General features: G+C 40.4%; 4 protein-coding genes and 1 non-coding gene across 7 annotated transcripts in view; 1 reads left to right on the top strand and 4 right to left on the bottom strand.

Annotated features, from left to right (window-relative positions):
• The first annotated feature begins 3964 nt into the window (after positions 1-3964).
• On the top strand, positions 3965-9129 carry LOC121191888 (small conductance calcium-activated potassium channel protein 1-like). Its single transcript, XM_041053333.1, has 9 exons — positions 3965-4828; positions 5390-5485; positions 6053-6340; positions 6906-7027; positions 7267-7408; positions 7501-7611; positions 7851-7978; positions 8685-8754; positions 8899-9129. Exons 1-9 carry the CDS (start codon positions 3965-3967, stop codon positions 9127-9129), a joined length of 2052 nt encoding a protein of 683 aa, XP_040909267.1.
• Positions 9130-10266: 1137 nt separating this feature from the next.
• Positions 10267-12670, bottom strand: rps27.1 (ribosomal protein S27). Its single transcript, XM_041054042.1, has 4 exons — positions 12609-12670; positions 11852-11960; positions 11624-11734; positions 10267-10499 (listed from the first exon to the last, which is right to left on the bottom strand). Exons 1-4 carry the CDS (start codon positions 12612-12614, stop codon positions 10471-10473), a joined length of 255 nt encoding a protein of 84 aa, XP_040909976.1. The 5' UTR covers positions 12615-12670; the 3' UTR covers positions 10267-10470.
• LOC121192542 lies at positions 10821-10950 on the bottom strand. The gene has a single exon (XR_005895216.1). It is a non-coding gene; the product is annotated as a small nucleolar RNA SNORA35 (small nucleolar RNA).
• Positions 12671-13349: 679 nt separating the features above from the next.
• lrrc71 (leucine rich repeat containing 71) lies at positions 13350-17866 on the bottom strand (the record flags this gene model as incomplete). The annotated part of the gene is made up of 16 exons (XM_041053744.1): positions 13350-13853; positions 14209-14300; positions 14718-14829; positions 14945-14971; positions 15088-15161; positions 15257-15320; positions 15415-15528; positions 15974-16048; positions 16187-16270; positions 16361-16520; positions 16638-16706; positions 16886-16960; positions 17065-17140; positions 17311-17418; positions 17604-17726; positions 17806-17866. Coding segments are annotated over 16 exons (1440 nt in total), but the record flags the coding sequence as incomplete, so codon positions are not given.
• Positions 17867-19522: 1656 nt separating this feature from the next.
• ash1l (ash1 (absent, small, or homeotic)-like (Drosophila)) overlaps positions 19523-25116 on the bottom strand; it is a 29622-nt gene continuing 24028 nt past the window's right edge. For 2 of the 3 annotated variants that reach the window (XM_041052614.1, XM_041052615.1), the window contains 5 exons: positions 24973-25111; positions 24652-24824; positions 24292-24458; positions 23196-23682; positions 19523-21888 (listed from right to left, as the gene is read on the bottom strand). In XM_041052614.1, coding sequence (XP_040908548.1) covers positions 21797-21888; positions 23196-23682; positions 24292-24458; positions 24652-24824; positions 24973-25111 — 1058 coding nt within the window. In that variant the 3' untranslated portion in view covers positions 19523-21796. The remainder of the gene's footprint in view (positions 21889-23195; positions 23683-24291; positions 24459-24651; positions 24825-24972; positions 25112-25116) is intronic. The other variant, XM_041052617.1, reaches the window with a different exon arrangement.

The raw sequence follows: 25116 nt of genomic DNA, 5'->3' as shown, positions 1-25116 counted from the left end.
CATAAAAAACGTCATAGTATAGTAAGGCGTCAAAATCGGACAAAAAAAGTCAAAATTTTTTTTGACCTCAAAATGTCATAAAAAACGTCATAGTATAGTATGGCGTTTTTTTCAGACAAAAAAAGTCAAAATTTTTTTTGACCTCAAAATGTCATAAAAAACGTCATAGTATAGTATGGCGTTTTTTTCGGACAAAAAAAGTCAAAATTTTTTTTGACCTCAAAATGTCATAAAAAACGTCATAGTATAGTATGGCGTTTTTTTCGGACAAAAAAAGTCAAAAAATTTTTTTGACCTCAAAATGTCATAAGAAACGTCATAGTATAGTATGGCGTTTTTTTCGGGCAAAAAAAGTCAAAAAATTTTTTGACCTCAAAATGTCATAAGAAACATCATAGTATAGTATGGCGTTTTTTTCGGGCAAAAAAAGTCAAAATTTTTTTTGACCTCAAAATGTCATAAAAAACGTCATAGTATAGTAAGGCGTCAAAATCGGACAAAAAAAGTCAAAAAATTTTTTGACCTCAAAATGTCATTAAAAACGTCATAGTATAGTAAGGCGTCAAAATCGGACAAAAAAAGTCAAAATTTTTTTTGACCTCAAAATGTCATAAAAAACGTCATAGTATAGTATGGCGTTTTTTTCAGACAAAAAAAGTCAAAATTTTTTTTGACCTCAAAATGTCATAAAAAACGTCATAGTATAGTATGGCGTTTTTTTCGGACAAAAAAAGTCAAAATTTTTTTTGACCTCAAAATGTCATAAAAAACGTCATAGTATAGTATGGCGTTTTTTTCGGACAAAAAAAGTCAAAAAATTTTTTTGACCTCAAAATGTCATAAAAAACGTCATAGTATAGTAAGGCGTCAAAATCGGACAAAAAAAGTCAAAAATTTTTTTGACTTCAAAATATCATAAAACACATGATGCGGCCATAAGGCATCAAAATATGCCAAAACAGTTACTTTTTATTAAGTCCTCAAAATGTCATAAAGCACATCACAGTATACTAATGCATCAAAATAATCCAAAAAAAGTAATTTTTTATTAAGACCTCAAAACACGTCATAGTATACTAAGGCATCAAAATCTTCTGAGAAATTAATACCAGGCAAACAACCCAAAAGATTGTTTATCAATGTTTTCAACCTGTTTCCCAAGTTGTGGCTCTGTTTCTTAATCCAAACAAAGATGGTAGCTGGAAAAGACATATCTTTGTTTTTGTAACATGAACCAAACTTTTACAAATGTATTTATCTGTTATATTTGTATATTATTTCTATATATCTATATTGATGTTATGTCTTACTACTATTGTGTTTTCACACAAAATAATACTTAACTCTGTGGCTTGAATGTGATGTTAATACATATGAGAGTGCTACCCATTTTCTCATCTCATTCTTGACAAGAAAGCAAAGACGCATTTCTTAAAACTGTCAAACTACTCCTTTAACCTTTAAAACACTAAAATGCTGTTTGCATCTTAATGGGACATGTTTATCTTTTGACCAAAGCCTCCCTACAGATCACACTGAAGTAATTAATATCCTGACCAGAAGATGAACTGGCACTAACTCACGATTCAGGGCATGAAGCAGGTTTGCCATTTACCAGCCACAGCAATTAGTGGACTCAAAATATTCCAGTTTAATTTCGCTTTCTTAGCAGCCAAAGAATGATTTGCAATAGAAGAGACTAATTGAGGACGTGCTGGCTACCAGCCACAGAAGCAAGAAGAATTGACATACTTAGCTACCAGCTACAGCAGCCAGGATTTACAAGCACTTGGCTGGAGGCTTGAATTAATTTGAAGCCTTGCAGATGTGCATATATCCTTTCAGCATCTTGTTATTAAAAGGACAACATAACTTTTGCAGTCCCAGTCACCACAGTAGAGTCAGTTTTGCAGTGGGTTTGCTATGTATTTGAGCAAACTAAATAGTCATGTTTTTGAATATAGGTCTCTGCATGAATGTGAGACAGCGTCTGTATTTTCCAGATACCATCCGCAAGGGTTTGTTGTTGACAGTCTCACACTGAGGTACAGACAGTTGGGAGCTCCCTGCCCGCAGAATATCAAAACAAAAAAAATCCAGACAGCAGCATCTGGCTAAGTCTCAGAGTAGAATTGAGTAGTTTTAGCATAATTAATCTATTTTACATCTGGAGGGCTGTCTGAGGAAGTAAAAAATCCTACTGGCTGATCAGACTGTCACCATGTTTTTGCCCTCCCACCTGTGCACAGTCACGTTCCCCCCACGACCCTCCATCTCCCTCCATCTAGCTTTGAATACATGTTTTCTTCAGATTAAATAATGTCGTACTTTATCCTGCTACCATCCGGCCGGATGCGCTCCGCCCACCCTTTGCTCCTTGGGTCTTTCCATTATGAGGGAGCTCTGTTATCTGTAGACCCATCTGTCACACGGATTTAGATAAATAAATGATGCTGAATGTCATTGTTATGACTTTAATGCTTAATACTCCACCCTGCTCTGTGCATATTGCTCGGTTAAGGGGTGACATATTTGATATTTCATAAGCTCATAAGTATCAGATCTCTGTCTCACTTGATTAATCTGCAACACTAATCTGCTGAATTGATACTGAGGACCGCTATTCTCTTTTGAAGATTAGATTTATTTAAAGTTTGTATAACCCATTTGCAATCCTCTCATGATAATAATGACACAAATTGACACAATTACAAATGAAAAGTTATAAAATAGCATTTCTTATCGGACTCTGAGAATCTTTTTGGGCTGATTTTGACACCAGGGCACCCATGTATAAGTACACGTCCCCACACCCACATAAACACACACACATAGGGAGGAGGAAATCTGCCAATCCGGGCTGAAAAAAAAAAAAAAAAAAAACCTCTGACAGATGACTCATTCTTTGCCTTTGCTCCATGCAACATCTGCATCTTAGAGTCTTTGCAGTCATTAAGCCCCTCCAGCTTTAAGGAAGATGCCCTGATGGTGGGCAGTCATAAAGCAGGAAACACAGCCAAACAAGGGAATAAATGCCAGAAAATATAATGGATATCCACGGGTATTTACCTCGTATGTCGTCATATGCTGGAGGAGTTCACAACCTCTGTTTGAATCTATGGGAGGGGCTCTGTGATCCTGAGGCTGCTAAAGGATTGCTGGAAAGTTCATACATTCACAGCGAGGATGTTTGGAATATTTTGATCTGATCACACTGGAGTACTTTGGTGTTGCAGCTTGATTAGTTTTTTACTGTGTTTAACTTTTGAATGTTTTCTTGATGACAGTAATGTGTTTGGGTCTTTGGAAGTTGCAGCAGGACTTTCCTTGGTGGATCTCTTTGTGATTTAGGCAAATGAGACCTTCGGTACAGTAAGACTGAATACTAAAATACTTGGGTGGAATTACCAGATAAAACAGTTGTCATAAGAGTTAAGGCCTTTTTTTCATCCTCCTAGCAGATTAGTTGTAGACTGGAAAACCTGACTGAAAAGGTAAGAATAAATATAAAAGGAGCTGTTTTGAAATGGTCCAACAGAAAAAAAAATTTATATCAGGAACTCACACTACAGTAGAGTGAATGTGAAGTGAAGTTTGTGACTAAATCTTGATTGTTGAGTATTGAAACAAATTTTTGTGATTTCACAGATGATGGTAAGTTTTGTTGCTTATCAGATATTTAGAATTCTTTTACAAATCATATTACTGCAAGAGAAAAAATATAATCAAGAGTAAAGAAAGAAAATACCATGAGGAAAACTAACAGAGATGAGAAAATTAAGGAGTGAAACCAAGTGACACTTCAGTTGCTGTTTTCCTTCGCAGTGCTGTTTGAACTATACTCAGTGCCTCAGTGGATTTATTTAATATTTCTCTCTCTCTCCCTCTCTTACACACACACACCATCTCTGCTCAAACCATTTTGAAAAGATTTGTGGAATCATCACCTTCAAACCATCTCACCATGGAGCACTCCCCCTCTATGAACTTGTCCGTGGTGGATGGAGATGAGGTGGAGGACCAGCGCCCCCTTCTTCCACCAAGGATGGTGCCTCCACCTCAGTCCTGCACTCCGCAGTGTGGGATACACCACACTGTCCAAACATCAGCCGATCACACAGTGTGGCTGGACAGAACCCAAGCCATGGCCACCACACCTTTGTACAACGGCCACCTTTATGTCACACCTTCACCTCGCTCCGGCAGGAGGGGAGACAAAGCCAAAGGCAAAGATAAGAAAGGTGAGAAAAAGTTGGGGGGGAGTAGACAAAATCCAGGACACAAGGATCGAAATCACCAGTGCAAAGCCAAAAACGCAGGATCTCACAGACTCCAGGAGAAAGTCACCTCTTTCACTGACATCCCCATTTCTCCCTGCGGGTCGCCTTTTAAAGGCCCCTGCAGGTCACATTTAGACGTCAAGGATGTTGAGGGCAGAGCACGCCGCAAGTCAGGTAACGTCTCTTTAGAGATGCACGACCGTCAGAGTCTCCCAGAGATTATCATTACCAGCAAAGATGATGACTTCCAATCACACAACAAGACATCTCAGTATCGTCAGGACCTGTCTGAGGCCAAAGGCCTGCTGCCAGGAGCCGAGTGTCCAAGTCAAAGCCCCACTCCTGGTCCTCAGCCCAGTCCAAAGCACAAGGTGGACGGCAAGGACGACCACTACTGGAAGACACACAGCATCGGCTGGCGGCTTGTGCGCAGGAGGGCTCTGTTCCTGAGGAGGCAGCGGCTGAGCGACTGCGCCCTAGCAGTGGGGATATTCGGGGTGGTGATGATGGTGATGGAGACAGAGCTCTCCTGGAGCGTCTACAGCAAGGTCAGAGACTGAAAGAAAAAACTGACTCAAAGCCTGAGAAGTCCTTTGAGAGATGTGTTTTGTAGTTCAGAGCTGTAAAAGTTTTCTTGAGAGTTGAAACTAGGATTTTTAAAAGAAAGAAGTCTCACTGTACAACTGTACAGTAGTTGCTATCTTTTCTGGAAAGAACCCATCAATAGTTTTTCTTCTAAGTCTTACTGCCTGAGAAATCACTTTATGAATTATAACATCAGACACCCTTCACTTCATTTTCATTCACTGTGTTTAATGAAAAAAAGAAAAGCTGTTAATCATGATCTTTATAACTGGGCTGTTCCGGAAAATCTGTTGAGTCAGTATGAGAACTGATGTTGAGCAGCAACGGCAGGAAAATGCACAGTATGTCCATAAGATAATGTTGATTATATCAAGCAAACGGATTATCTAAACGTAAGAATAGAAGATTACCCAGGATCACTGATGCCATTTCATAGATTGAGCTTTGATGAACAGCCATCAGCTGACAATGATGTCATATTTTATGCGTGTGTGTGTGTGCGTGTGCGTGTGTCTCCCCCACAGAGCTCCATTTACTCCCTCGCACTCAAGTCCATCATCAGTTTGTCTACAATCATCCTGCTCGGCCTCATTGTGGCGTACCACTGCTGTGAGGTGCAGGTAACTCATCTGCTCATAATTACATAATCAGTTTTTTGTTTTTTTTTTACCCAAATCCTCCTCCATTGATAGTCTCTCAAATTTGAAAAGTTTTTCTGAAAATGTGTGGCAAAGTATTATCAACTTACAGCCCCATTTGCAGTGAAGCAGTGAAGAAATCTTAAAATAAATTCTAATTATTTTTCAAATCATTGTTTTGCTTGCTGGAGTTGCTTAAAGGTCCTAATTGTCCAGATAGTCACCTCATTAGAGCAAACTAAAAAAATGTCTTTTTAAAGACCACTTTTCCTCAAGTTTCTGTATCAGCAGTTCCCAATCTTTTTGTCCAGTGGCCCCTTAAAATAAAGCAGTGTAGTTGTGATCCCATCAGTGTGGACATGAGGTCTGAGCTTTGAAGGGTTTATAGGTATCTGAAGAAATGAAAGTGTCCGGTATTTTACCAAAAAAGCAAAAATGTGAGAAAATTCTGAAAAAAATAAATCTTTTATTGGTTATATTTTATCCTGTGTACCAGCTCTTTTTTTTTCTCAGTTTCACTATAATACACTCTCCCTATCTCTCTGGTAGCTCTACGTTCACGACATTGGTGCAGAGGATTGGCGGATTGCCATGACAACCGACCGTTTGGCTCTGATAGCCCTGGAGCTGGCAGCGGTGGCCATTCACCCCTATCCGGTGGGTCTGCTGGCGTACTTCCAGCAGACCACTGCTCGCTTGTCGCTGTCGGAGACAGAGCTGGAGATCATCCTGGCCCTGCCCATGTTCCTCAGACTCTACCTGCTGGGCCGGGCCATGATGCTGCACAGCCGCCTCTTCACTGACACCGCATCCCGCAGCATTGGAGCGCTCAACAAGGTGAGAGGTCACCTGTGGGCTCTATTGTAGAATAGGCTTTGGGCTTAACTGGCCTGGATTGTATTGTGATGAGATCATGCTATGGGACATGATTCATGGGATATTAAAGTCAATATTTTGGCTGGGGCTTCCTCTATGAACATTTCATGCACATCTGTTTATGTCTTATGTCTAGGTGGGCCGAGAGGTCTGTAGACGTGTGACACTTGAGGTGTGACTATCACAGTTTCGCTCCCATGAATCCCAGTGGTTTCACATGCTGATTATGTCCCTCGCTAGCTCTCCTCTGCTTGTCTGCTTTCTTTTCCACAGTTGATAATATCCACCCGGCTAATCCCTTCCCTTATTAATGCTATTTAAGAGTGACGAAAATGACCTTTGTCTCCCCTCTGCAATGCCAAACCTAGTTTCCATGTATCAAGCCAGATTGAGAACAAGTTTTCTTATCCCATATCTCCTCTGTATTATATTCTCATAATCTGACAGGTGCTATCCTAAATAGTCTGGCTAAGTAGGCCCCTACTGTCAAAACCATGACGTAACGCACCCTCTTTGTGATCTTCAGATACACTTCAACACCCGGTTTGTGGGGAAAACACTAATGACCACCTACCCCGGCACTGTGCTGATGATTTTCAGTGTTTCTCTGTGGATTGTGGCAGCATGGGGCTTACATGTTTGTGAGAGGTAAGTAAGGATATGTCACTGTACTGCTGAATCTGTAGGGGTGTCTACAGTGCTCAAGGTCCATATATTTAATATTTATCATCTAAATATCAATCCAAAAGTTGAGTAAAGCAACATTTATTAGCAGAAAAAGACAAAATATGAGCTGCATGAAAATGTCATGATGAATCAAGATCAACCAGCTCTACATTTGTAACACACTGTCAGAGAGAAAATACGAGTCCTCTTTCTTCCTTCAGACACCACAACTACAGAGACCTCAGTAGCAACTACATGGAGGCCTTGTGGATGGTCTCCGTCACCTTTTTGTCCATTGGTTATGGAGATGTGGTGCCTCACACCTACTGTGGACGCAGCATCTGTCTCCTTACTGGTATAATGGTAAGCACATAGTGTACTGACAGGAAAAAAAAACATTCATTCAGATTCTGAATGCAAGCCACAATATAAGTGTCCGATTCTGTCTCTCACAGGGAGCAGGCTGCACAGTCCTGGTGGTGGCAGTAGTTGCCCGGAAGCTGGAGTTGACCAGAGCAGAGAAACACGTTCACAACTTTATGATGGACTCTCACATCTCCAAGAGGGTAAATACCAGTATCTCCTTCCGTGTGCTTGTATTTTACGTGATAATTTTAACTAAATGGGCCCAAATAGAAAGAGAGATTCTGCAAATTAAAGTATGAGACAAAATGACTGTAGTACTCAGGGTCTTTTACTTTATGTTGGTGTTATTCAGCATGTGCAGTAAATAACAGCCCTTTGAGGTTATGTGCATAAACATAAAATAAGTCTCCTGAGTGATTTTTCTCCATCCTTTCACTAGATAAAAATTGCTGCAGCGAATGTGCTGAGAGAGACTTGGCTTATCTACAAACACACTAAGCTGTCAAGAGAAAGAGATCACACCAGAGTCCGCATGCACCAGCGGAAGCTGCTTCTGGCCATCCACCAGTAAGACACTTAACCCTCATATAAAGCTGTTTGTGCACAAGTCACAGTGTAAGGAAGAACAGCCTTTTAACTTTATTTGCTATATGCCCATGCTATGATAGGAATACACCCTGTTTATCATTTATAAGCTGTCCAAACAAAGGAAACTTCCATGTATTTAAAAAACAAAAAAGTTTTGTCCTTCCTGGGCAGTGATCTGAAGCAAACGACAAAATTAGGAGCTTAAATTCATAGGTGACATCAAACACTTTCATAAACTGTCATCAAATTTAAAGCTACTTTAAAGGGTCAGTTCAACCAAATTATACCTACCCTGATAGAAGTTGAGTATGTAATATGCAGAATGTCCTGAGGTTTTGAAATAGTTGTGTCTGAAATTTAAAGTGAGACTATTTAACTTCTGGAAAAAGAAATAAAACAACTCTGCAGTTGCTCAGTTCCGTACACGCAGGGGTTTTGCTGTTGCAAAAGAAAAAATCTGACTCATGTGACTCAAACTGCAAACAGTTTTGTTTTTGTTTTGGTTTTTTTGGTAGAAAGTAGTTAGAAAAAAACCTGTTGACAATGTGATGCAGAACAGCATTTATCTGCTTATATTGGTTGTTCTTTTGGTAACGGTGAACAAAGCCTTTAAATTTCTCTTCTCTAAAACAAAAAATGTCAGACTAACCTCCTGTAGCACCTAAAACAATAATTTTGTCTTCAGGCTGCGTCGTGTGAAGATGGAGAAGAGGATACTTGCAGACCAGGGCAACACGTTAGTGGACTTCTGCAAGGTGAGAGAGGCAAGTGAACGCAGGGTTTTATATCCCATTGTGTGAAAACCTCAGCAAAGCAGCATCTGATATTCCCTAATGCCTTTTCTTTCTCTTCTCTACACGGACCAACACGCATCACTATGGACACCAACCCCGACGCAGATGCAGAGCCTGATGTACGACGTGCTGTCGGAGGTGCAGGGCTGCAGGGGGGAGCTGGACACGCACATCCACAGCCTGGAGAGGCACGTGGGGGAACTGAGAGAGGGCTTCAGGAGCCTGATGCCGCTCCTGTCCAGCACCCTGTCCACGCAGAACTCCTCCATCCGCCACCTGCTCAGGGAGAGAGAGGTGATGACAGAGACTGCTGGTGTGAGTGGAAGCGAAGGGTAGAGAGAGGCCGAAGAAGAAAATTGAGAACTGGATTTATGTGCTTATAATGCAGCTAAAATGATCTTGTCTGGACTTTTTCTGTCAGAGGTGGACAAACGTGTTACTAACAAGATGAGGGCTGTACAGAAGGAATGTAAAATTGTATTGAAAAAAGGTAGCAGAAACATCATAAAACCAAAATGTAGATATTAGTCATAAAACTGAACATTTATCAGTATTAGAGCTGCAGTGATGAGGGGGATTGAGAAAAAATGATGATCTGCATGGATTTTGCCTGATAAAACTGTTTAAAAATGCCAAACATTTCATGATTCAAGGTTTTCAAATGTGGGCATTTGCATTTTTTCTTAGTCTTACATGATAGCAAATTGAATACTATAGGTTTTGCACAGTTGGTCTGACATCACCTTGTACTTTAGGCTCTTGTGGTTGGCATTTTTCAGTGTTTTCTAAAGTTTAACATGTCAACCGATAATTGATTAATGGAGGAAAAAAATAGTAGATTAATCAATACTACAAATAATTGTTAGTTGCAGCCTTTTTAAGACACAACTCAGCCAAGAAAATAAACCTTGACTGTTAATACTCCCTCGTCAGTGAGTAGCTTTATCTGTAAGCACTGATAAAACTGCATTAACTTAAATACAGTTTGACATTAGGGCTGGGTATCGAATTCAACACTTCCTAAGATATCGACCAAATTGCCTCAATACTATCAGGTGTTGAAAAATTTATTTCAATACCTAATGGGTTAATCTAGTCAATGTCAGTGAGCCAATAAGCTTGCAGTAAAACCAAAAGTAAAACCAAAGTTTTTCAAAATTATGTGAAATGTAGATTTTCTAGAATATAATTTAAAAAAATTTGGTATTGAAAAAAGTACCGTTCAGGAATCAGTATCGAAAGGCAAGGTATCAGTATCGGTATTGAATTTTTTTTTTAAGGATACCCAGCCCTATTTGGCATTGTAATATAAAGATGCACTCTTACAGATTTATGGTATCAAAATTCTGTATTCCATACCTGTAGTACTTTCTAATAAAGATGATACAACTACTGCCTTTGTATTATGTCTGACACACACAAAGCAAAAACAGTGAAGTAACCACACTGCTTAAACTTAAACACAAACTAGTCTTTTAGCCAAAACAATATTTTATTAAGAGAGACAGGGTTGGAGGGTGGAGTTACAGCAACAACCGATCTGTTGACATGAACAGTGGAAATTCATCTGCTCTCCAGTTCGTCTTCAGGTCCCATTTTCAGATCAGACCGCTGGGTCAAGACGCTGATATCAACCGGTCCATCCCCTCCTCTCCCCTTTAGCTCCGGGGAGAACAGCTAGTGCTGCTTCCTCCTGAATGAGCACCCTGCCAGAGGAGACAATGACAGTCAGACCGCTGCTGACAAAAGAGAAACCTTACAGTACAAAAATACTGCAGGCGGTGCACACTATTGTGCCACACAGTGCTGATACAAAACTTTGTATCATGTGACTGATTAGGTCAACATCTCTTCCCACCTGCAACTTGCTTTACAGTTACTATGCATAGAAGGAAATGTCACTAATGCAACAACAGGCTCAAACGTGGCAGCTCTGACAAGAAAACTGCAAACAGTTCCATTATGGAGATTAAACAAGTTACACTATCAGTATCAGACCAGTACAGGACAGTAACTACAGAGCAAATGTTTGTTCTCAGCCTTCGAAAGGGGGGAGCCAGTGGTCTAGCTCAACCCTTCTGCAAACTGAGGTCGATCTGGCACTGGAATGAGATTGGAAGACCACGATGGAGGAAGTCCAGTCACTTAGCAGTGCGGCCAGAGTCACTTACACTATATACACAATTAATCTGGGGAACTTTAACTGTATTAGATGAATCTGTGATATAGATGAGATGAGATAATACAGCAACTGTTACATAAATTCTTACACTCTTCTCAGTTGCCCTAGATAGAGTCCTGATTGGTTGTTATATACCAAGTTGTAGTATCTGAATTTTATGTGAAATTGGACAATTTCAGTCCTATGCAGATAAGGGGAAAAACAGTTTTAGGTGTACACTACCAACTATATACAATTATTGAAAGCGCTCAGTGAAAACTGAGTACAATACAAGGATGGTCCTCAAACACCAGCTACTTATATATTTGTTTGGTGCAGATATTAAGATCTGCTAATAAAAAAAACTGTATCTGTGCTGACTTGTGAAAGCAAATTTAAGGCATTAAAACTGCATTGCATGGTTCTGGGGAGCTCTGACATTTTGGGTTTTGTTGTGGTTGAAGAAGGCCCAGATACCAAAAAGCTGCAACAATGAATGAACATTGCACAGTTTGGATAAAACAGACCGTATTAAAGTAACTGGTAGAAAGGGGCATAAGGCCTCTGATTCAGTAAAATCTAACAGAGTACACATGGAGTACATGACTACAACTCATCTCTTTGTGCTATGAGCCCCCGGTAACATGTCTGCCGCAGGGTGATACTGACCCTCTGTGAGACGTGCTTTGCCTCCAGTGGGCTGACACAGGACTGTGGAACAGCCCACACACAGCACGACTGTCTGAGCGTGGCTGAACACCGTCGTGATCTTGTAGCATCCTGGAAAAAACAAATAGAAAACACCAGTCACCTCTCCCAGTCTGAGGAGATAAATAAACACCCACCATTACCTAATGGCACTACTCATCTATGCATCTGCATACAGAAAAACTGTACCTGGACATTTCACATCCATAAAGTAAGAGTTGGGACTCTGAACAAGACGCTTCTTCTTGTGCCTCCTCTTCTCCTCCTCAGGGGATGGGTGCAACAAGTCTTTTGCGAGCTGCATTGGAGGAAAAAGAAAAAAGAAAACGGGAAATGAACAGAAGGAGGCGTTGGTGAACCTGATAAGAAACTGTGCTCAGTCAAAACTCAGATGAGAGATTATACACAGGTTATACCAAAGAAAAGATAAAAGCTGACTCATTGTTTAAATGTATAAATACTGGTAAAAAGCACACAAGTTAAGTGTTATGCTAGCAGTGTTTCGCTTTGTTAGACGCTAAGGCGCCTCGGCTGGCCTACATTTCTTGGATTAGGTAACGCAGTGTGCGCACTTTCAACAATCGCGGGTGATTCTTAAAATATTTGGGGATCAGAAGTAAAGTAATCTAGTCTTCGTGTCAACAACACCAATCAAGAGCAAACCGTGACGGTTAATGTTAAAGTTATCAGCCCGTTTAGCTCCCCCGTTGAACTGGCTCCATGTTTGCGGTGTGTGCGCAGCCATCTTGTGTCACAATGCGCTCGCAATGCGCTCGAATGTGGACGATTATTTGTGAAAAACTGGGACCAAAACTCAACGAAAGCTTCTAAAACCGACTCCAGTCGAGTCGCCACTTTTTTACGAAAACGTTGAGCCGTGTGGTTACCCCGAAACACTCGATTAAATTGTGAAAATATCATTTTACAAAGGCCTGGGGATACTCACTGGCATGTTGGCGAGGAAATAGCCGCTGCCGAAAAGGAGGCTTCACCGGAAGCGAGGGCTTCATATCGGTGGTTCCTTTGAGCACGGGCCGGATGTGACGACATTCACACGGCGCCGTGGCCATATTGGTGAGGTCAAAACTCTCCACCCCGTTCTCTACTACCAAGGTTTACTAAAGCTACAGTTTTATTTAATTCACTCTGGTAAAAACTACATAAAGTGTCCTGATATTCAGAACAATTACTATTTTGACAAAAACTAAAAAATATATGTCTTGTTTCTTTCCTATGAAATGTGCAAAAAATTAAATATTTTATGAATATAAAATATAACTTTTAGACACAAGTCCCAATCCCAAATGACAAAATGTATTACAGCACTCCCAACGATTGGGCAATATGTGCTTTAACAGTGTTTATTTATAGAATTCAACTATGGCAAAAAAAAAAAAAAGTTCATATTTTCATTTCCTCCTTCCCTAACCCTAATTAGGCTGGATTACCAGCACTATATAATTTCTATGTGATTTGATCTTCGCACATTTGTTAGAAATTTATAATACTTTATACTTTGCTTGTTTGGTTTAAAATTGTGTTTTACTAAATTGTTTTAATTTTCCTGTGTTTCAAGTGATCAACACACAGAAAACCTCGGGTTAGATAGAATTATTCCTTCACAGAAAAACTGTAACGCTGCAACCAACAATAATCTTCATCAATATGCCTGACAACTATTATTTTTCCAATCAATTGGAGAATTTTTTCCAATCAATTCTAATGGATTGGTTCAGTGTATAATAGGTAATAAAATGGTGAAAAATTCCTGTCATTATTCCCCGAAGCCCAAGTTAACATATTCAAATTGCTTGTTTTGTCTGAGCCACAGTCACAAACACAAAGCAGTAAACTGGATCTGTAAACACACATCTGGATTTTAATGAGCCATATTGTCCTCCTGTTCAGCCACTGCCTTTTTTATGTACCACAAGGCTGCTTCTCTTACTACTTCCATTTGTTCATCTGATGTGTTCTCAAGACACAATTTGTGTATGTGTTTTTATTACTTCATAACAAATTAAAGATATACAGTATAAGCCTGCAGATGTCAGTTGTCTCAGCACTATGCCTCCTGTCCCTCCTCTTCTGTCTCTTCAGAATCTTTTTTTCCAGTGGATCTCAGAGTGCTGAGTTCTATAAGTTCCTTTATCTTCACATAGGTCTCACACTCTGGTGGGAAGCGGTTTCTCTGAGAGAGACAGAGAGAGAGAGATCAGATCATCATACTAATTATATTTATACACCTCCACGACTGCATCAAACATTTGTGTATTTTGGTAAATCACTGATACACTGGGAGCCTAAACTAAAATCTTGACTAACACAATGGAAAATGTTAACCATCCTAAAATAATTTTCTCTGGAAGAAGTTGCACTACAAAACTCCATTGGAGTACTATAGATGTTGTTTACTTAGCTAAAATAAAGATGTTGTAAAATTCTATTTCAGTATATAATAAATGAAAAGACAAATAAGTTAAATTAAAATCAAGCATTGTCACCACATTCAGATGCAGTGTTGGCCTGAGTCAGGTGGAACACACCTGCAGACAGAGACGCAGTAGGCCTCTTCCCTCACCCTGCATCTTTAGTGACGTCAGGAAGAGAGGCAGTGACTTCTCTGTGATTCTGTTTCCTACAAAAATACACAACATCACCATATTATTAAAATCTGGAGGTCCTTTTAAAGGTCCTTCTAAGGTTTTATTATTTCTTTTCTGCAGAGCCCTGGGGGAAGTAGCTGCAAATGAGCAACCAGCTTGCACAAAACACTTTAACAGATAATGATTTCATGAACTTAATGTGACCTGTAAATAATAAACCACCCATTTTTCACTTCTCATGTCTTTTATTCTAAACAAATGACATTAAAGTAACTGTATGTAGCATTTCTCTAAACATACAATAAAAATGTAATATAAACTGACCAAAAAACAACACCATCTTTGCTAAACAGTCTTGGAAAGGAAACCTTTGCAAACTGGTTCTGACGAAATGTATTAGGATTTGATTTTTCTTTCAAGCCGAGACAAATAACACCACAGTTACTGACCTGTCAGGTTGAGGGAGGTGAGAGTCCTGTTCCCAGGCAGAAAGAGCTGTCCGTCCCTGTACTGCGGTGACTGATCCAGCAGGGGGTTTCCTATCTCCACCAACTCTGCAGGCTGGTGGGGAAGGAGAAGAGCAGACAAACGCAAGGCAGAATGCCGTATGTTCAAATCAGAGTCATCATCAAGAACAAAAGAAAAATGGCTCAAAATAAAATTGCATCAGACAAACCTCAATCAGAGGGGTACTCAACTGAACCTGCAAAAAAAAATTAAGTAAAACAAGTGAAATGATTAAAAGCCTTTTACTGTACTGTACGTGATTATATCCATATGATGCTTGGTACATAGATACAGAAAACATGTAGCTGGTACCTCCTGCGCAGTTAGTTGTTTCTCTTTGGCCCCCGACTTGCCACCTTTACTCTGAGGCGCCTTTACATCAGAGGCTAGGAGAGATGTAAAGAGACAGCCGTGAAAAGATAAACACCCCTGCTGTCTGAGGATAATAGAACAAGTGTTTAGCTGTGACGGAAGCTATTACATTTCTTGTTAGACTTTGGGTTCTCTTTGTTGGCCGCTGGTTTCTCGTCTTTTTTGGATGCTTCCTGTAATTTAACAGATACCAAGACTCCTTAGTACAAGATATACAGAACATAGCACATCAAATACATTGGAATTACACCAGTGCTGACATGTTACCTTTTTCTTGGCGTTGCTTTTGTTCTCCCCTTTACTGATGCTCAGCGAAGTGCTGCTGGGTACTGAGGGAAGTTGGTCAGCAGGCGTTCCGTCAGAATCGACTTTTGGAGATGACTGCAGATATGAAGCATTAGAGAGAATTAGAAAGTGTGTTTAAAAGGTTTGTGACAAAAATGACAAAAAAACAATATATTTTCTGACTCACTCTCAGTGATACGTAGCTATAGAGAGAGCTGTTATTTGCTCCGGTTTGAAATACAGGTATCTGAGATTTCTGACAGCTTCACAATACAATGGAGGTAAATGGAATTTCCTTTGTGGCGCTCAAAGCATTGAACAACAACAAAAGAATTCAATGGCATTATATAACTGTGTCCTGGTTACTCTGGAAAGTCCACAAACCTCACTGTGAACAATTCTTATTGGGATGACTTGTAAGAACCAGTCTGAGACCTTCGAAGTGAGGACATTTTTGTGAAGTGAGTAATGGAAATATGTAAGGACTGAGGATTAATTTTAAGGAGGGGTGGAAATTAATGTTAGACCCTAACACACTTACAGACTGTGTTTTTTCCAGAAGCAGCTTCCTCCTTTCCACAACTTCTTCATGAGTTAGAGCAAACTCACCAAGTATCTGAAAATGAAAGTGGTGAGCAGTGGATTCTTATCAAATTACTTAATATAATGCAATAAGCAGAATATAATTTAAAACGACTTAACCACTGATTTAAGTGGATTATCGCGAGTTAAAATCTTTAATGTAAATGGATACCGCAGCCAGATGAGCCGCTCCTGAGTCACCAATCTGATTGTTGGACAACGAGAGAAAGAGCAAAGCACAATTCAACCGCAGGCCCTGAGAGGAAAAACATGAAGAAGACAACACCTCAGCGGTCACGAACATGGGAACATATGGGAGGAATATGGAGTCAGTTCCGGATTATACCTGTGCGATATGAGCAGCACCTGCATCACCAATAGAATTGAATGCCAGGTTGAGTGACATGAGGTTCTTGTTAGAAGACCTGGCTGTTGAGAGAGCGGACCCGATCAGACGAGCACTCTCATCTCCTATCCGGTTATTTCGCAGGGACAAGTGAGTGAGGCTTGACCAAAGAAACACACACAATGTATCGGGCATGTGCATGTGCAAATACAAATAAAGGTTTATTTGAACAAGTTCTGTACTTCTATGTGAAATGTGTAACTACTTGGTGACTCACATACTGTCTTCAGAGAGCAGATGGTGGTAGCTCTGCCCTGGAAGAGGGTTACCCTCCAGTGTCACAACCCTGGCAAAGAACAAAGTGTAGGAGATGGATCAGTGGTGTTGTCAGCTGTGGTGTTCTCTCCACCTACTTTCTCTCAAATTTAGTTTCCCATTCTTCAGCACAGATTCATTTATACCCACTGTGATGCAGGAAACAAGACAAAGGCAGTGTCAGTGTGAATGACAATACAATCCACTCACCTGAGGTTGGAGCACAGTGATATTGTGTTCATGAGGGAGATTACCATTGGATCTGTCAGTCCTGCCTGCCAAAACCTGCAACACAGTGATTACGCAAACAAACAAGAACAAAAGAGTGACAGCTGTAACCCTGTTCCATGTAACAAGAGTACACCTCCCTGCAGAAGCTCATTACTTACTGAAGGCTCTGTAGCTGACTCAAGGAGGGAAGCATCTTCTGCAGCACTCTGGCAATCTGATCATCTACCTTCCATCCTGTGTATTAAGAAAAATCATATTATATTATATTATTATATTAAATACAGTTGGTCATTGTCGGATGCAGACAGTTCAGAAATTTAAATGAGACCGTAAAAAGAATAAAATTCAAATGTCAAATCAAAGTGAAATAGTATGGACATGTCACTGTGGTGTTTTGTTCTTACCAGAAACCTTCATTCTCTTGGCGTTGAGGGGGGCTTCATTCTCCAGCTCCACTTGGAGGCATGGTTTAGACCAGAAAGACGCAGCATTTATCTGGGACTGGCTGTCCTCTAAAGGTACAATTATGTTGATTATAAGTGAACCGAAGCAGAGAGTACAAAAAAGGACAATTATGGTGCATTCAACTTCCTATATAATGATCTGTACAGTACAATATATATATTTATATTTCCAGTGTAGTTCTTAAATGTCTTCTTACGTAAAGCTGTTCAGATCGGGAGGAGCTGTTATTTACCTGCGTCCTCTTTGGTGGAGGAGGCTGGTTGCTTGGTGCTGACAGCTGGGATATCCTTTATGTCCAGGAGAGCACAAAGACCAGGGAAGTCAATCTCCACATTGCCTGAGCACTGATATTCATCTGTGGGACAGTGGATTTAAAGCATTAACCATATCAAACTCTCAGCTGTCACCAAAGACAGCCTGATAATGTTACTTACCAAAGGTCTGAACAGGCAATGTTTCATTTGGAGTCTGTCCTAAAAACAACAGAAAGGCAAGAGTTTATACCTGATGATAATTTCTCAATGTATTAACCACATAGGCAGCTAAACCACAACAGTAAACCACAAGGTACCATATCATATTTGTAACTCAAATTGTAACTAAGTACAGATTTGAGGTACTTGTATTCAAATCAGGTATGTTGCCATACCTATGATTTAGTGTTATAGACTTAACTCCTTAACTGAAGTACTGGTTACACAGTGATCTATCAATGATCCAACAATATATTATGACATCCTGACTGATGCTAATATTTTTGTGCTTTTAGTTAGCTAAGTAAAACAATTAATGTAGGGTTCTTACTTGTGATATGAACACTACTTCTTTTCACCAGAGTCAAGCAAAATATCTCAAAAAAGTTGACTTGTTAATGACAGCTAGCTAGGCGCTAACAGTGCTGGGGCTGCATAGACACCGTTGACTAACACTGCTGATTAAAGACTGATTATCCAACCTGTATTTCTCTCACCCTCGGCATTCGCCTTCTCTGTTTTTTCTTTCACTAGTCTCTTTCTTGACATTGTTGTGTCCCAAAGTTAAATTTAACTCATCAGATGAGTCAGCTAACGCCGCTGGCTGGAATAAGCCACTGAGCGTCACTGACGTTACTATGGCAACCGTGAGTCCAAACTATGAGTGCAACGCGAGATTTGACGAGAAGTCCCCCATTGTTTTCGTTTGCATCGGTATAATTTATGTAGTAGTTAATTTGTTATCAGTAGTTAAGTAGTTAATGCGGACTTGGTAAGTCTGCAATGCTACGACGGAACATCAATATTTAAAGCAACGTTTATAAGTGTGCAAGTTCTGAAATATCGCGAGAGTATTCAATAGACCTTAATTGTTGACTCAAATGAATGTGAATCTGTCCAATCTCTTGTTTCTTTATAGTTTGAGAAAATCTCTAAGACAAAACAGTCAAAGTGGACCAGCAGCAGCCAAGAGAGCTGGGTGATGGTGGAGGGGGCAGGTTTACGCAAGTAGAAATCAAGTTTTCATTTCAACTCACACTGCCTTGAACAAGAGAAGACAGCAGTATTCACCAGCATGCAACATGAAAAGACAGGTATTTAACTTCACTCTCCTTCCTTCTAGTATTTTCCACTGTTACAGAGACTCTGTCAAATTATTATATTAAAAGGTACACTGGTCCTGGTGTGATAGGTTAGCCTTTCTGAAATACTGTCCGCATCTCCAAGTCTTCCAGCAATAGCAGTTGAGGTGAAAACTGCAAAGCAATTCAGTCTGATCAGGCTGACTGAGTATATTCTTTGAGAATTCATTTAGTCTCTCTACTAACATCATCACACTAGCAAAACTCTTTTCTGCATAATGTTTTACCCTACACAGTCCACTGTCTTTGGTCAAACCAGTTTCATGTCTTTAACATTTCAAAGAACATGTACATTGTGCATCTCATAAGGCCAACTTTTAACTAATAACTCATACTGTCACCAAACACATCAGTAACAAACTAAAGAGCCAACACACAAGTTGGACATCTTGCTGCATTTTTGTGTTTTTTGTTAACTATCTCAGGAGCATTCAAAGCACCACAACATCATGTGTATTCACAATAATGTAGTGCTTTTTATTAAAAAAAACAAAAACAAAAAACAAATATAAAACAAAAAGTAAAAACCAACAGCATTTTTCATGACTTAAGAATCATAATTACAAACTTTTAACGAGTGGAAGAAGTTTTTTTTTTTTTGACAAACTGTACACATCACAAAATGTCCGCCAGTCTGCCATTTACAATGCTTGCATCTTATTTTGTGATTGTCTAAAAAGAACTAAACGAATCACACAAAACACACAAATACAAGTACAAGCATCATACAATGACTGCTATCACAAAACGGAACCATTTCCTATTTGAAAGAAAAACAAAAAATAATAACATGATATTGGGCTGACAGCTTTACTTTTGTTTCTGTCACCGTTTAAAAATATCATTAACATTTTTATGTTGGTTTGTTTTTTTAGTGTTCAACACTTTGCAGCAAAAAACAAGGAGCACATTTCTCCTTAAAAGTAATATTATTAACAATATTCAGTGACAAAGGTGTCGTTGCTGAGTCACTGTCATGTCCCAATGCCTTCTGTGTCCATTTGACATTCTTCTCGCTCATGCAGTACATAGATGAATTTCATTTATAGGCAACAAAAACTCAGCTTAAGTTTTTATGTCGTCAGGACAGTTACTGTGAGATTTTCTGGACATTAAAAAAATCATTTTCCTCCGAGCTTAAGTGTCTTCATTATAGTAATACAAACGGAAGAAATTATAATATTATCATTATTATAATAATCATAATACATTTAGGGCTGAGTCCTGTACAGTACAATAATAAACAAAATCCATTTTCAAGATATTGCTTTTGGAGACACTCCTCAATGTAAAGTGTATATATTTACATAACTTGGCACTGTACAGCTTCCTGTTCCCTCTCTCCCTCCGTCAGTGTCTCATTCTCGTCGCATCTCTGTCAGTTTACCACACTGGGACATTGCAGGCTGTCCCTTTTTAGAAGAGGCATTTGGGGAAAAAAGAAATCTCATCAAATATCACAATTTCCTTTAAAACATTCTCCATGGCAACCAGGAACATAGTCTAAAGACAAAAAAAAGATCTTAAGTCCCTTCCCCTCCCAATATACAGTATACACCTCCCCACCCATCTCACAGAATATAAGAAAATATGACCATCACGATACATTTCATGTTAAGTATTGTTTTCCATAGTTTTCTTAAAACTGTTAATTGCCATCGAGCCCTTAATTTTTTTTTTCATTTTTTTTTTAAAAAGGTATATCTTCAAGAAATCTGGCAGAGACACAGACACACAATAAGTGTGTACGCACGCACACACTCGCACGCAAGGCAGTCGGAGAGCACGGCTGTGTAAGGCGTTACTGTTAAAGCCAGTGTCCCCCCGCACGCCTGATTTAGTTAAGCTGGTGAATCATGTTACTTCAAAAAAGAGGGGCGAAGCTGACTGCCTCACAAGAAAATTAAAAAATTAAAACCTCAACAAGACACTTTGACTGACAAAAGCGCACACTCAATCTTCCCTCCCCTCCCGTTACTCTAAAAAACAAACACACCCCCGGCCTCTTCTGTTCCTAAATGAGTTACTACAGTATGACAGGGAAAAGATAATAGACTTTTTAACTCGTTTTTTTTTTTTTTCTTCAGACTGCATCATCCAATACTGTGAGTGTTAGTGTGTTTTCATTATAGATACATTACACAGAGCTTCACAATATCCATGGTACCAAAAGTGCAGTTCACCACCCCTATTCTCTTTCTCATGAGCAGCATCTGAGCACACCGCTCAACTTACATTTCTACTATGCCATTTTCCCCCCACGGTCCCAACGCTGATCTTCTCTCATCTGTTACATTTTGTCATTGCAGCTAGGTCCCACTAGGGGGAACAATTCTCCAGCATTCACATCCCCACTGACTGAAAGGACTAGTCATCCCTCCCTCTGTCCACCCCTATTCAGTACCACTTGTTTCATATCTGATTCTTGCTAGTGGAATTCATCTACCCATGTCTGTAATGTTCAAATGCATTTAAGTGCATGGGTTATTTCTCCTATGTTCATTAAAAAAAAAAACATAACAGGTTTTGCATCATACTACTTAAATAAGCAGAAGTCTGGGTCAGCTCTCTCTTCATGCTCCTTGAGAACTCTTGAAAAGCTGGAGTCAGCACTTCCAAACCCCCTCCACCCTCTCAGAGTAGAGATGACAGTCTTGGAAGGGGTAAACTGAAAGAGGCCCCCAGGGATGCACTGTGGTCCTTAATGGGCAGATAACCAACAATGCTCATTTCCGCTCTTGCTTTCTCTCCATTTTCTGCCCCTTACTCACAAAGTGAAAGGCAGTGCGCTTGACAGGCACGTAGCGACGTTATTTCCTCCCCACGAAATCACCGAATCCGAGCGTCCGTCTCCGTAGCCGCCGTCCTGCACCTTCCTCCAAGAGATAAGTGACATCTATGGCTGTTGGAGGAACACAGAGACGGAGAGAGACAGAAGGGGGGGGGGGGGGGGGGGGTATTAGGAGCTTGGATAGAAACAGCTGACACACATGGTGTTATATCAAAGAAATGTCAGAGGTAAAGGAAGGCAAAGGTGTCTCTTCTGTTTACTGCTGCTTTAAGCTTCAAAGTGCACAAGAAGTCTAACAGAGTCTGCAACCTCCTATCTTACGGTAAGCCAAGGAAACTGTATCCAAAAATGTTTTAACTGTCTGAAACCGCCTATCAGGCCTTTTTTTTCCTCTTCTTTCCTTTTTAAGACAGACTCCATACCATTCCAAGTTGTAAAATACTTCTTTGTTCCTGTTCCAACTTTTCATCCACAAATAAAGAGCCAAACTGTTTCTTAATCTGCTCCTTTGCCATGCTTTGTTAGCAAACACATCCTCAGCACTTCCTGCAGCTGCTTTATGCTGGAAGACGTGACATGGTGGTGCCCGTGTATATTATACTGTGCTGGCGATATTCTATATTTCTGATGCTATCTACAAAATACATGAAAAGACAAAAAACCAACTGTTTCGGTCCATGTGGCACTAAGCTCTAAGTCCCACTGGTTCCTGCTGAAGATGTAAATCTTTAAAAAAAAATTGTATTTTTAAAAAAGGCTCTATAATTTTGTGTAACAGCTGGACCATGTAGTTTTTAACAAACATTATTCAAACAGGAGTAAATGGTCCATCTGCTAGGGACTGCGTTCAGTGGCGGATTAATACACCCTGGCGCTCTAGTTCTGGCAGCAGGACAGTGTATGTAGGATTGACTCAAAATAAATGGTGCCTGTGTTAATCATAATGAAGGAAAATGTCACTCAGTGCAACAGTGTGGCTCATTGATGTGTTTGGATAAGCTGTATCAGGTCTTGGCTACACAGGCAATACTTGTTAGTGGGATCAATTCATTGTTGATTTTAGTTTTTAATGCAGCATATCTCTATACTTATCCTGAGATTAGCCACAGAGCTGGTGTTAAAAGTTGGTCTCGATTAAGACACTTAAATAAAGTCAGCAAATGAAAACAGAGTGAAATGCAGCATAGGAGGAAGGGGACTTTCACAAAGAAGCAGATATGAAGGCTAAAAGGAGTGAAACATAAATATGAAAGATGGCAAAATCTGAGCTGCAGACTTTGCTTCGTTTTCATCCCCCACTCACACACTTCAAACTTACCCATTCAAAAAAGTCACATAAAATGTATTAACCAACATGTTAAAAATTATGTCACAGCAAGTGATCTGAAACTTGAACCCTCATTTATTTGTTGACCTACCCCCCTGCTTTGTTCCCGGTCCCTCACCATTCTTGCTGGGAGTTCTGTGCAGCAGATCCAGCAGAATTTTGTTGAGTCGTTCCCTCTGGGCCTCCCTCCTGCCCAGCGCTGGGTGGTGCAACGGCGAGGACGCTGAGGAGGATGGAAGCTCAAGCATCTCTCCTATCCTCTCAGTGGAACCCTCTTCCAGCTCCTTGCGCTCCTCAGCCTCCTGGCCTTCCTCTTCCTCCTCCTCCTCGTCTTCATCCTCATCTCCTTCCCCTTCCCGCTCCGCTCTTCTGGGCTTCTCTGAATGAATTTCAGGATCCTCCGGAGCCACGTCTATGTCGTCCTCCACTCCTCTTCCATCTTCCGCCTCGGTTGGGAAGTCGTCACCCCGGTCGCAGGAAGAGCCGTCGTCCTCGCAGCCTCCTGCTCCTTTCGGTCGTTCGCTCTTCCAGGCCGAGCGGCCCCCGTTCCTCTTGTAGTTGTCAGGAACATAATGAGGCTGCAAAAATATGAAAACCAGACCCGGGTCATACTTTTCACGGTTTTATATAGCTGACATAGGTTTCAGATAGTTAAGGGTTGTAAATGAAAAATGAAATCACAATGCAACACAGTATAAAAATCACAGAGAGGTTGTGGAAAGTCACTTTTAATTCAGGCTTCCTAACACAGACCTGAACTAATTTAATGCAGCTCTGCGGTGGAAAAGAACTGCTGCAGGTATTTAGTTAAATTTGCATGGGATGCTATCATCTCTGCTCATGTCTGTTAGGATTACAATTTACTTTGGGTATAATTATCCAAACTTTATGTTGTCAGCAATTACAAAATAGGTCTCTGGATGCGGTACCCTGCAGGCTATTGTGTGGCTCGGATATGTAATAATAAGCCGGAGTGGTTATTCCTCTTTGTTTCTGGTTAGCCACACCTTCATCAGTGATTGCGCTGCTGGCAGCCTAAACACTGTGAGCAAGATAAGGCGCCCAGACAAAATGTGCCCTGGGATGTAATATTACCTCCATTCTTCAAATATCTTTCAGTGTTTAGTAATCAGTAAATAGATCCAAGCGCATCAGCCCCAACCTGTCAGGACCCCTGTCACTCTCACCGAGAAGTCTCTTTTGGGTGTGAGCCGCTTGGGGAAATGGTTGAAGGCATAAGGCTTGGTGCAGACTGGGTAGCGGTTACGATGGATTTTGTAGAACAGGTGAGCCGACTTGTCCAAGCGGTAATCACAGATGTACACATCCTGCTCTTTCACACCCTTCGGTCGTCCTGTATGAAGACAAGAATTTTTGTGTTAGCTAAGAACTGCTGCAACTGCTGCTTCGCTAAAGCAACACGGGAACGTCGGCAGTAACTTAAAAAATTACTTATTCAAAAAAAAAAAAAATTCCAAAAAACAATATAAGTTGATGTAGTGATTCACACGAGCACATGGGGGTCTGCATGTGTGTTCTTCACTCACCTTTGCAGTAAGTGTAGAGATCGAGGACACAGCAGGTTCCCACCACTGCCTCCAGGGGGATGATCTCGTAGAGCGGCATGCGGAATAACTCGTTCTGGTAGAACCGCCGTGATGGAGAATGATGTGTCTCATGAGGACGGAAGTAGTGGTGGCCAAAGGCAAACCTCTCACCCCTTTATAGAGTTTTTGAGCGGACAGGGCCAGCATGTTACACACTGTGACACAACTTAATGAACACTGAACAATCACAAGAAATTACAACATCACCTGTAACTTTTCTCACAACCAGAAATCTTTAGTATGTCAGCCTGCTGAACTTACTTTTCATTCTTCCAAAGTTTCTCTATTCGGAAGATGTCGAGTTTATCTCGGTTGATGTGAGACAGGAGACGGTAAGACTGTCTGACAGGCTGGCCCTCAGGTGTACGTCTGCTGTCTCTCATCAGATACACACAGTCGCCTGCA

This window comes from Toxotes jaculatrix, chromosome 13 (assembly GCF_017976425.1).
Source record: "Toxotes jaculatrix isolate fToxJac2 chromosome 13, fToxJac2.pri, whole genome shotgun sequence".
NCBI classification, from domain to species: Eukaryota; Metazoa; Chordata; class Actinopteri; family Toxotidae; genus Toxotes; species Toxotes jaculatrix.
The sequence above is the reverse complement of the archived record's forward strand: the minus strand, read 5'-3'. Positions and strand labels throughout refer to the sequence as shown.

What these genes read in the sequence shown, in the direction of transcription:
- LOC121191888 (XM_041053333.1), top strand. Translation starts at nt 3,965, where the DNA reads ATGGAGCACTCCCCCTCTATGAACTTGTCCGTGGTGGATGGAGATGAG. An exon ending in ACCACTGCTGTGAGGTGCAG is followed by an intron (nt 5,486 to 6,052) that starts GTAACTCATCTG and finishes TCTCTCTGGTAG; the next exon opens with CTCTACGTTCACGACATTGG. An exon ending in CGTTAGTGGACTTCTGCAAG is followed by an intron (nt 8,755 to 8,898) that starts GTGAGAGAGGCA and finishes ACCCCGACGCAG; the next exon opens with ATGCAGAGCCTGATGTACGA.
- rps27.1 (XM_041054042.1), bottom strand. An exon ending in TATGGATGTGAAATGTCCAG is followed by an intron (nt 11,735 to 11,851) that starts GTACAGTTTTTC and finishes TGTTTTTTCCAG; the next exon opens with GATGCTACAAGATCACGACG. An exon ending in CAAAGCACGTCTCACAGAGG is followed by an intron (nt 10,500 to 11,623) that starts GTCAGTATCACC and finishes CTCCTCTGGCAG; the next exon opens with GGTGCTCATTCAGGAGGAAG.